The sequence below is a fragment of the Diaphorina citri genome, unplaced genomic scaffold, assembly GCF_000475195.1.
Source record: "Diaphorina citri unplaced genomic scaffold, Diaci psyllid genome assembly version 1.1 scaffold129, whole genome shotgun sequence".
NCBI classification, from domain to species: Eukaryota; Metazoa; Arthropoda; class Insecta; order Hemiptera; family Psyllidae; genus Diaphorina; species Diaphorina citri.
The window spans coordinates 172,647-184,527 of NW_007377566.1; the positions used below are offsets into that span (position 1 = coordinate 172,647).

Genomic DNA, 11,881 nt, shown 5'->3' on the forward strand with positions numbered 1-11,881 from the left:
CATGAATAGACTTCTACAAAGCCTGTGATACTGAAATCATCAATTATTGCCATCTTGAAATTTCCTCCACATCCAGTGCCGTATCCAGGATTTCAGCAAGGGAGGGCCCAAGAATCCGTAGAATGGCTTTCCGGGGCTTGAAATTATAGGCCAATATTTTAGCCCCCCAAAAAACTAGTGAACTGTTCAGAGCCAATATTCGAAATGAATAGGTACACGAAGAGGGATTTTCAGCCCCCCCCCCCCCCTCCTCTGAATACGGCTCTGCCCTTGACCATTACCTTTTACACTTTTCTTCTTCCGCAGGTCACCATCACTCAGAGCCCAAGTCCACCACGTACGAGATCGTCACCAAACCCATCGTCACCCACACGGACGCCCACCACGGCACGGGCGGCCACGGCGGTCACGATGCATTGGAACAAAGCTATGCCGCCTACAAGCGAAGCATCGACGTTAAGGCGCCCCTGGATGCCGCCAATGACAAGGTCGTGTACCGAATTCACACGACAAGTACCGATCCCAAGTCCCCCGTGTATATTCCCATTGATGCTGCTGCCGCTGCGAGATAATCGGCCCGAGCCGCCATTTTGGAAATTCCGAGAAGAAGGCCGCCATTTTGATGGAAGATCTGAGAAGAGGGAGGGCTACCAGTTTGGGCATTTTGAGAAAAGATGGCCAGATTTCGAAAAGACTGTTTCTTTTCTCTGAATTTCTCAAAACATTTCCTTTTTTTCGAATAAGGCCTTTTAACACTGGAATACCATTCCGGTAAACACTTCCTTTTTGGAACAGTTGGGCGACTTTCTTCAAGGAATTTCCTAAAAAAAAAACTCAAGTAAAATAGGTTTATGTCGATTGGATTTTTGGAACTGAAATTTTGGACTTCGTTACAGGACAAGTTTTTTGACTAGTCATACCAACTATATTTATTGGACTATTATTAATGTATTTAATAGTAATCACTGTATTTATTTAGATTCTAGATTTCTAGAAGAAGGAATCATATTTTAGGTTTGGTAGGCAAATATTTAGGGAAAATTCAGAAGGTTAATTTTTTAGGACTATTATTGCACTGCCATTTTATAGACAAAACTTGACTAAGACAACTGACAATCACAAAACTAGGCCCTGACAACTGATGGAGAACTTTACATAGATACGTCCGAAATAGCCTAAAATTCACTTAAAGTAGAAAAACACCATCATCACGTGACATATATGATAAATACTCGTATGATGATAGTGTGTTTCTACCTTTAAAATCATTAGGTCAACTCAATGTTACACACCTACAAGACACAATATAAATGTAGATCTAAGGACCAAGACCACGGGATACAGACAGACAAACATACGGACAGACTTTGTGAGACCATTCAAGAAATCCCAATACTGGTTTAACTCAACTGTAGCTTTACTGGTAAAGCTCAATGAATGAGTTACTACTTGGGGAATTTGAGAGATCTTACTGGACAATGACAATTATAGACAATAACACATTACCTGACTGACTTGACGTGACTTTTTCTCACCAATTAAGTTCTATAGCTTTTTCTCAATCTCAAATTATTCTTCAGTAGCTAAAACTCATGATTTTTTTACGATAAGGCATTGCTTTGTAAATACGTGTATAACCTTTACCATTTATTTTCTTCTTCTTCTACTTTTTGTATTTATTTATAATAATTTTTCCAATGTAGGTAGGCACCTTATATTATAATAATACACCAAGTATACCTACCTACCTACCTACCTATTATTTTCTTCTTTAGAATGTATAAGTACCTACCTATTTTTTTTATATACATAATATTATTTTGAGATAAGTTACTACCAGTTTTTATATGACCTAGGTATATTATTGGTCTTTTTGTATTCATTTTATGAACTTTTTATAATGTACAATTATTATTTTGAACGAAATAAAGCTGATGAAAATTTGAAAGAATTGAATGCAATTCCAAAACATTGATGTTCTTTTTTATCCAAGATAGACACTTTCCAAGGTATTTAAAAGATAGTTACCTGCCTATCTGTATTTCAGGCGATATCGATCGACTTATAGGTACTGTGAATGATCGCTGCGTAACTAACCAAGTCCTAAGTAAAAAGACTATAATCCTTAACAGTTGTAAGCTTAACAGACGAGTTTTCACAGTAATTATTGCTATATTCCTAAGTGATGTTTATCTTCATTTACTCAAGAAAATAAAATGGAAAGTTCAAGCATTCCGCTGCTGTTTTATAGTTTTAGACAGGGCCGATTTCGAAAAGGTTTTCGTTCCCGACTTTCTCCTATCCGGGGTTCTCCTTCTCTCTTTGATTTCGGGACGATATTATGAAATCTGTTGTTACAATTCTATCTACCAAACCTCTTGAAAAAAAGAAGAAGAAAAAAAACTAGGTACAGTTCATCCAGATCAATGTGGCAGCAAAAAATAGGCATTGTTGCCAAACATGTCACATGTGCAATCGGTAGAGAATCTTTAAAAGGGGAAGGTATATTGCACAGTGCTTCCTCCGACAATGAAACAAAGTCAGGTCTCAGGTAAGGCGATATCCACCTTACCTATTCTGGAATCCAACCTCTGAACTTAGAGCTACCTCTGCATTTTAAAAGAGAGAGTTTATCCTACTCTAAAAGAAGAAAGAGGTTTAATAGAGGGAACTGTAACTGCTAGTGTCTTATCGTCCCGAAATAGAAGAGAGAAGGAAGACAGGAGAAAGTCAGCCGTTCCGAGAACGAACCTTATATAATCCACCACGGGCGGGAAACGACCCTACAGTTTATTCATTTGAATATAGCCAGCCTAGTTAGCTTTTTAAGCTAAATTGAAGAGTAACTCAACTGCTATAAGGTGCTTACAAAATCGGTAGATCGCGGGTTAGCTTCTTTTCCGGGGTGAACTTTAGTCTAAACAGATAGGGTTCGTTCTCGGAACGGCTGGCTTTCTCCTATCTTCTCCTCTTTCTCTCCACGATTTCGGGACAATGAAACCTACATCGTTACAGTTCCCACTATCAAAAATAACTAATTTTTTCCAAATCTCCTTCCTCAAAATCATCTTTTTTTAAAGAGGTAACTGTAACTGCTAGGGTCTTATCGTCCCGAAATCGAAGAGAGAAGGAAGACAGGATAGAAGAAAGCCAGCCGTTCCGAGAACGAACAGTGCTCCTCTGATAAGTACGTACTTCAAAAGAAATCCCCTGGACTTGGTAACTTTTTCTTTTCTTTTTTAAGAAATCCTAGAGACGGTATTTTCTATTCTTTTATTTCCATCTATTATTTTCTATCGAGTCCAAGATTGAACTTAATAAACTTAATTGTGAGTTGTTCAATTTCATTTTCACTCCCAGTGAAGTGTAAAATCTATAAAATGGATTTCTTCATCTTGGTGATGGTCATTTTGAAGTCAACTGAAGTTCAGATCAGTGAAAAACAAGAAAGTTCGGGAAATATTGTGAACGAAAGTTTTTTTAACTTTTCAAAATTCGTGTTTTGTGACAATTCGTGATGTGATGTGATGTAGGTACCTAGCCTAGAAGATAGACAATAACCTACGTATTTTAAAATGTCCATAAACAAAAGAATATCTACAGCCATTGTCATCCACCTCACAATTGCACTGGTCCATGGAAACTATTTCGAAAACTTCAACACACTTGACAGAGTCATCAATCTCTTTAACAAAACTATTGCCAAACATGCTACTGATATCGAAGAAAAACTGGATTTTGGAAATAATCTACTGGAAAGTAACCCAAATGATGAAAATGTGTTCAAAGCTGAATTCGGTGTGAAAAACATCAAAGGCAGTAATGGTCTACCAAAGGTCGAATTCCGCGGAAATAACGTACAAGATGATGGTAGATTGGGTAATGTATCCAAAGATTCCAAAGTCAAATCTAGTGCTAAAAATCTGAAAGACATTGGTCCATCCAAAATCAAATTTGGTGGCACTGATTCCCAAGGCAATAGTCGATTTGATGTTACAGCAAACGTTCAAATGAACAATATCACCAATAGCGAAACAGATCTATCCAGAAACATCGCCAATATAGAAGAAGTCCCTATGGAGACAGGTCGAAAGAAAAGCAACATGGGCGGAATGATGATGATGGCTGGGGTTATGTCTGCGGGCACACTACTAGCATTCTCACTAATGGGCATCTCAGCCATGGCAGGCAAAGCCCTGGTTACTTCCATCATAGCCTTGACCTTGGCTCTTCTGTCTTCAATCAAAGGTAAGGATTTTGTAACTCTTTTATACCTTGTGCCACATTTAGAGGATGCTTTATTTCACCCACCTCGGTGGTCGAGTGGTTGAGTATCACACTAGGGGTCCCTGGTCTGATTAGTCAAGGTTTTTGGAATCGGGGGTGAATATCTCGTGAGGACTATTGCGTATAGATACTTACCTACCTAGTTACTTTAGTTAAATAGGGACCAGTGGTGACATTGCAAGGGTGAAAATGAAATTTTGTAGACTTTATACCTAGAATTAAAAGGAGGCTCTTATTAGGTTAATTTTTACAAACGTGCATTGTCTCAGGATTGAGTTGAATCCGAGATAGACCCGGGTATTAAGTATAGGGAAATCCTCGTTTCATCTCAATCCCGAGTTGGTAAACCCTAAGTATGGTAAACCCTAAGCTCTGATCTCCACAAACCTTGTGAGGAGGGCTTCCAGCTTCAGGTTTGTTGGTCTGATTTTCATGCGATTTTTGTACACGTCTTCGGCACAGAAAGGAAATTCGCTTAATTTTCCAATTTTTGCTGATTAGTTTTTGGAATCATTTTTCCAGGTCACGACAAGGGTACAACATACGAGGTGCATGCCAAGCCGATCTATTCCCAGGAACACAGCCACTCCTCTGAGATACAACACCTCCATAGTGGATACAAATAGAATCTGGTGCTATATGTATTCTAGAAATAGCATCTGGTATTATGTTACTGTATTTGGAGAGCAACTACTCACCTCCTCACAATCTCATACAACTGAGGTTTATAGGCCGGAAAAAGACAGCAATACAAGATTGTCCAGATCGCCACCTATCTGGACACCAAACAAGTGCCACGTTCCTTAGTTTCATTGATCCATTTGGAACTTTTGAATACGTGCTGTCGCTACTGGTTGCGTTGGGTATGTCCCTACATTCATCTTCAATTCATCAACGTTATCCTAATACCTACCTATCCATTCTTTTTCCTGGAAAATCACTCAACTTCCAGTTCGTGTTTTCTGCATCGCACATTGCATATTTAAAATAGTTTCCAGGCGTTCATAGAAACGATTGCTTTGGAGTTCTAGGCGTAAAAGATTAGCCATCCAGATCCACAATGACTTCGAAAGCAAACACCAGAGAAAGAAGGAGCAATATGAGTGTTTTCCATCTAATCGCACCAGGGCTCTCGGTAATGCTGATCTCTTTCACATAGGTACCTATATTGATTCTTTCTCTCTGATTTCGCCACTACTTCAAATGATGAAACTTTACAACCAATATCATAGTCACCTGGATCTATCTCCGACTCTTGGGAGGTAACAATCACAATAAAATAAAATTGAATTGAATTGAATTCTCTCAAATCGATAAAAAGCATGTTGAACCAGTTCCTGATGGATCAATGAAGTTAAGAAACGTTGCGCGTGGTTAGTATTCGGATGGATGACCAACTAGGTAATTGTTTGAAAAGAAAAAGTTTGTTAAACCTCGACGAAAGAGAGTCGTTTAACATAAATTATCTGGACGGGTGACTTTTTTTTTTTTTTTTTTTTTTTTTTTTTTTTTTTTTTTTTTTTTTTTTTTTTTAGGGCTAAATAGCGCCATGTAATATAGATCTTCAGATTCAACAAGAACTATTGAGAAGAAAGGAATAAGCAGTGGTGTGCCCTTCATGGAATCGAGGGAATCACCGCCCGCTTCCTTTTTTTGACCTTGCTAATTTACCACTTAGGTACCGAAAATAGTAAAGCCGACCATAGATCTAGGTTTGTCAGACCGTCGAAATGTGTGTGGGGCGGTCTGAAAATCAACGGAATCGGAAACTTTTTCCGCCACACACTCCGACGCGCGACGCGACGGTTTGACAGACTTGGTCAGGCAAACCTATGTCTGTCACATCGGAGCTTGAGTGGCCAGCCCAAGTGATTGTTCCAACCTATAGTGTGTCCAGATCAATGTGACAGCAAAAAAATAGGCATTGTTGCCAAACATGTCACATGTGCAATGGTAGAGAATCTCTATAAGGGGAACGTATATTACACAGTGCTTCCTCCGACAGTGAAACAAAGTCAGGTAAGGCGATATCCACCTTACCTGTTCTGGAATCCAAACCTCTGAACTTAGAGCTACCTCTGCATTTTAAGAGAGAGTTTATCAAAAATAGACCTTTATCTGAATCGCAACAATGTAAGGATTTCCTGCAATCTGATTGGTTCCTTCATTTTGGGTTGATGACTCATTGCTGACATTATCCCATCAGGATAAAATCCGGCCCGGGCGGGAATCGAACCCGCGGCCTAGCGCTTACAAGGCAGACGCACTACCAACTATAGGGTGACCCTTTGACTTTGTGCACACATGCTTCATTCTCTTTCTAATTGAAAACAATATGGTGGTTAGCACGGTGGACTTCCCTTCTAGAGGTTGTTGGTTCGAGTCCAAGTCAAGTCATAAAATTTAGTCGTGTGCATGATAATAAAGGAACGGCTTTCTTGACCTAGTCTCATTGTATAGAATATTATCACCAAATAGTCCTCAATTTTTTCCCGATTTTAATAAAAACTAAAAAGAAATACATATAAGTTATACCTAGGTATTATACCTACTAAAAGAAAACTCGTTTATTTTCTTCATTTCATAAAAACCAAAAATATATTAATCACCAGTGTTTATTATTAATATAATAATACATGGAAATTCTAACGTAGAATTAACATTGTCAGGTATAACATTCCTACTTTTTACAAAATTATGTACAATTTATCTATAAATACCTAGATACTTTATTAAAATTTAGATTTGCTACCATCAGTTCTTAATAAAAGCTGTTAATTAGTGTGTTTATACCCTAATACACACAAAAATTGTGAGGCTCTCAACTTCACCCCAAATAAATCATAATTTAGGTGAGTTTATTCTACTTGGGTCCAATTGAACGTCATCAACTAAAAGTCCACTAACTATCCACTGACTCCCGACTCTCAGCATATACTGGGTTAACATGTATAATATGGTTATCGTTGCTCTTATCGTTCAGAATGGCATGCTGTAGGGGCATGACGTCCAGGGGATCGAACATGTACGGATCAGGACCACTGCGCGCATACGTGTTGTAACCGACTGAAGAGGGTTCAGCGTGTTGAACCTGCGAACCGAAGAGGAAGAAATATAAGGTCACAATTAAATAATAACTGAAACATTATCAGTAATATTATTATCTCTATTAATTAATTTATTTATTTATTCAGAACCAAAGTTCTAGCGTCTTACAAAAATCATTCTCATTACAATCAGTCCTATTTTCATATCTAACTTCTGGAGTAATCTTCTGTTTCTTCACGTGATGTCAAATGTGTTCAAATAATAATTAATAATGAAAATTGTTAAATAATAGGTACACAATAAAATTAAAATTTCCTTTAAGATGGCAAACAAAGTTGTCATTGATGTAAGACCTGCATTACAATAATAATTTACAATAATTGCCTGGGAATATTCGAATGGGTAAACAACTCGCAAATTTCGTCATACGTAGATAAGTAGGTACTCGTAGGAACTTAAAAATCGACTCCTAAATTTTGTCACCAAAAATCTAATCTAATATAAAACTGCTTAACTAGTTATTCAAGAGGAACATAATAAATAGAAAAATAATAAATTTCTCTTGAGTCGAAAGTAACCACTAGGCGAGGTTAACACCGGAGGCGTTCTCTACCACCTAACCCTTAGAGCTCCATTATCATGCGCCCAAATTCCTAAATAAATGAGGATAAAAATCCCATGCCAATGCGGGGATTGAATCCACGTCCTCTTGTTTACCAGGCGAGAGCTAAGCCACCAAGACTATAACCAAGAGAGTTTTGTAAGTCTAATCTAAGTTCTATACACAGTGAGCTGTTACATTGAATCTTGAACCTCTGGCCCTGATGAGATGGGACTGAGCAACTTTCTTCAATCATGCGGAACACTGGCACTATCACAACTATACAACACTATACCTATACCTTAGGCCAGCGATTCTCAACCGAGGGTAAGCGTACCCCTGGGGGTATGTGAGAGTTATAATGGCGAACAAAAGAATACTATACTCTTGTTCTTGTACTACCTATTTATCTAATTAAAAGAAGACCAAGAGTGTTCTTCATTTTCAAGGTTTTGTCATTTATTATTATTATTATTATTATTTAACTCTTTTTATTTGGAATATTTACAAAAGTATAGGTACAATAAATATATATACAGAACAACAAGATTAACAAAAGAAGAGAGGAAAAAACAATTACAAAATAATAAATCAATAATAAAAAAGAAAGATATGAAATAAAAAAATTAACTAGGTACCTATCTACAAAATATTCCAACTAAGGGGCGGGATTAATGCCTTGGGCATTCTCTTCCATCCAACCCCAAAACATTTGTCATTCCATTTGTGTGGTTAGAACTCAGTAGTAATGATGATACACATCAATAATGGTGGCGGGGGCTAGTGAGATTAAAACTGGGTACCCAAGGGGTACGTGGGCAAAAAAAAAGTTGAGAACCGCTGCCTTAAGCCTTAGGTATACCTACCTACTGTCACTTTTACGTTGATTTTACTACCATGACATACACTCATGAACTCTGTCTAGTCTCTAGTCGGTGTAAAAGTTATACTGCAATACTGCCTAGGGCAATAGTTGTTGGCTTGTCGGAGTACCAGATACTCTTGTGACTATTGTCCATGTTGGTGTTCCCTATACCGGTATATAGGGTGAACCAGAAGTCCTCTATACCGGTATACAGGGTGAGACAGAAGTCCTACTATTACCTTCTTAATCTCATCTCATCTTATCCTCCTACTAATCTTGTAGGTACCTTTATTAAAAAGAGGTGCTCTGACACCATCAGACCATTTCCTTTTTTTTATCGTGAAAAAATTCCTGGTTTTATCGTGTTTCTTTTCCTGGTTTTCCTGGTTTTATCGTGATTTTTCCTTTTTTATCGTGACAAAATTATAAGCAATGAGTCATTCCACCCAACTAATTATTAGACTCCTAATGTAAACTCCCGAATCCAATACATGCAATGAATGATACCAAAGTCAGTTCATTAAGACATTTTGTTAGGACGTTAGATATTCAACATGCTTATATAATTAGGTATGTAACTAAAAGTTAGGGTGGGAACTTTCTTCTTACCCTGGTAGGTACCTATGAGGTCTTACTTACCCTTGATGGTTCTGAGTTGGACTGTGAAATTTGGAGGTCGATATTTCGAGTCCAAGAAGTCGGGTCTTAAAATTTAGCGATGTGTATTATTCAGGGATCAAGCTTAAAATATAGGGAACTATGGCTTAACATACCAAATTTCATGACAAAAAATCTTAACCCTCGTAGTGCTTCCTCCGTTAACAATGTTGATTCCGGATCTTACCTCACTCGTATGCAAATGGGCGTGGCTGACGAGCGGTTTCGTGATAATCTCATAGGTGGTGCTCTTCAGGTCTCCCTTGTGGCCCCCGTGACCGCCGCCAAAGTTGGAAAAACACGTCAACACGAGCGCTATCATGGAGGCGATTAGCGCTTTGGTGGCCATGGCCGCCAACGCTTTGAGTCCTAACACTAGGAGCGTGCCGCCTGACATCATGGCTGCTGAGGCGATCGCATGCATGATCATGTTCTTCTGACGCTTGCGGCCTGCGAAGGGTTAATTTGGGGGGTTAAGACATGCAAGGGTTAGTAGAGAAGTCTGATAATTAGTTACCTACAAGTTACAACTGATGCAAGGGTTAGTTTTATAAACTCACCACGGTTTAGTCTGATAACCAAATACAACCAATAAAACAAATAATTATTTCGATCGGAAGGGCCGAGAAATGTGTTAGGTAGATCTGACGGGCATATCTGATCAGGTCAGCCTCTCAGGTCTACCTGATGAGCACACACACTATCAGGTAGACTTGACAAGTACGGTTGAAAAGGTCCCCTGTCAGGTCTACCTGATAGTGAAGGGCTTATCTTACTTCGTATTAGTAATTCAAATTACCCAAATTGCTGGTTTTCATACAGACGAAGAAGATCTTGTGACCGAAAAGGTCTGGAGATTTAGTTGTCCATGGTCTGAAACCTTTCCTAGGACTACCAACTACAGAGGGGGATTGATCCGTTTGACTTGGGCAATGGCTACTACAACAACAACAACAACAACAACCAATAATGGGTACTTAGTTATTTATTCTATTACTTAATTAGGTTCCTTAAATAAATTTTACTTCTTTCAAACCCCTAAAGTCAAGGCAAGTAAAATAAAGTTCCCAACTTCAACTCTTTCCCAGCAATAAATGAGGCATCGCATAGTTTGGATGTGTTGGTGCCTTTTTCAGAAATAAAGTATGGTTTGGTCCTTCTACAGGTGTCAGAGGCACTCATAGTAACAACTACCAAACCTTCATCCTACCATGACCAGAAAACACCTGAGAGCCTGGGAGTCTACAAGTCATTATGATTCGGCAAGGATTTAAATGTCCCACGTCTCCGCAAAGATCTCAATCTCACATAGTGTGACCAAACAGTTCCAAACAGACATGGGAAAATTAAGCCTACTTACACGTAAAACAAACAGGCTGAAAAAACCTCGAAAATATCCAAATCACACGAGGTTTCAATTGACGCGATGAGAAATCGTTTCGTCAATCCCACTAACCTATTCCCAACACTTGTAGAAATGATAAAAACTAAGTTAGTCCTACTTTTAGAAATGAAAACTAATGGAATGTAACCCATACATATACCTAAGTACTTCTAGAAATGGAAATAAGCAACCTAGTCCCACTTCTAGAAATGGAAACTAGTGGAAACATAACCTATATATACCTAGATACTAGTAGAAATGATAAAAAAAAAGTAAGAAGTAAGTTAGTCCTACTTGTAGAAATGGAAAACTAATAGGAAAGTAGAAAGAAAAAGTGGTAGGACATACGCATAAGATCCGGAACAACATGGAAAAAGTAAGACATGTTAAATTAATTACAAATGTAAATAGATATAAATAGACCAGGGGTGACCAAACTATAGAGGTGCGGGCCATGGCTGATTCGGTGAAGCTCAGACAAGTTTGACCGCACTAGCTCTGAAACTGTCTAAAATTTCCTACAGCCAATGAAAAGGCCCCAAGAAGTGAAACAAAGGTCACAATCGAACAAGCGGGGGTTAAAAAGAATCATGAGTACCTTAAACTATCTACCTAGCTGTAAAAATAAAACAAAGAGTGGGTACTGAAAAAAATAAATAAATACATATGTCTAATTAAAAGGCTGCATTATAAAATGTACCTGCTTCCCTAGACGATAAAATAAATACCAACGTAAGTGATTGAACAGAGGTTAAAGAACATGAATTGATTACGAATTTACGATAAACAGGATAATTCATATTCTTGTTATTGAGCCAAATGTCTCAGACCAATAAAACAAGTACCTACATACATACTCGTATGTAAGTTAGTAGGTATTACCTATATCCTGATGCTAGGTAGTATGTATTTAGTATTACGTGAAATTGTTCATCCATAATTCTAAACGGCAAACACTTTCTCCCCCGGATCAAGATTGTTGGCAGAGTGTTGAACAAGACAAGAATCATACAAGACAAGATTCGATAACCAATAACAG

At 38.1% G+C, this 11,881-nt stretch overlaps 2 protein-coding genes across 3 annotated transcripts in view; one reads left to right on the forward strand and one right to left on the reverse strand.

Annotated features, from left to right (window-relative positions):
- LOC113465580 overlaps nt 1-1,391 on the forward strand; it is a 61,915-nt gene extending 60,524 nt beyond the window's left edge. For both annotated transcript variants that reach the window (XM_026820215.1, XM_026820216.1), the window contains one exon: nt 307-1,391. In XM_026820215.1, coding sequence (XP_026676016.1) covers nt 307-572 — 266 coding nt within the window. In that variant the 3' untranslated portion in view covers nt 573-1,391. The remainder of the gene's footprint in view (nt 1-306) is intronic.
- Nucleotides 1,392-7,099: 5,708 nt separating this feature from the next.
- LOC103524965 lies at nt 7,100-9,912 on the reverse strand (the record flags this gene model as incomplete). Its single annotated transcript, XM_026820214.1, has 2 exons — nt 7,100-7,378; nt 9,646-9,912. Coding segments are annotated over 2 exons (456 nt in total), but the record flags the coding sequence as incomplete, so codon positions are not given.
- Between the last annotated feature and the right edge of the window lie 1,969 nt (nt 9,913-11,881).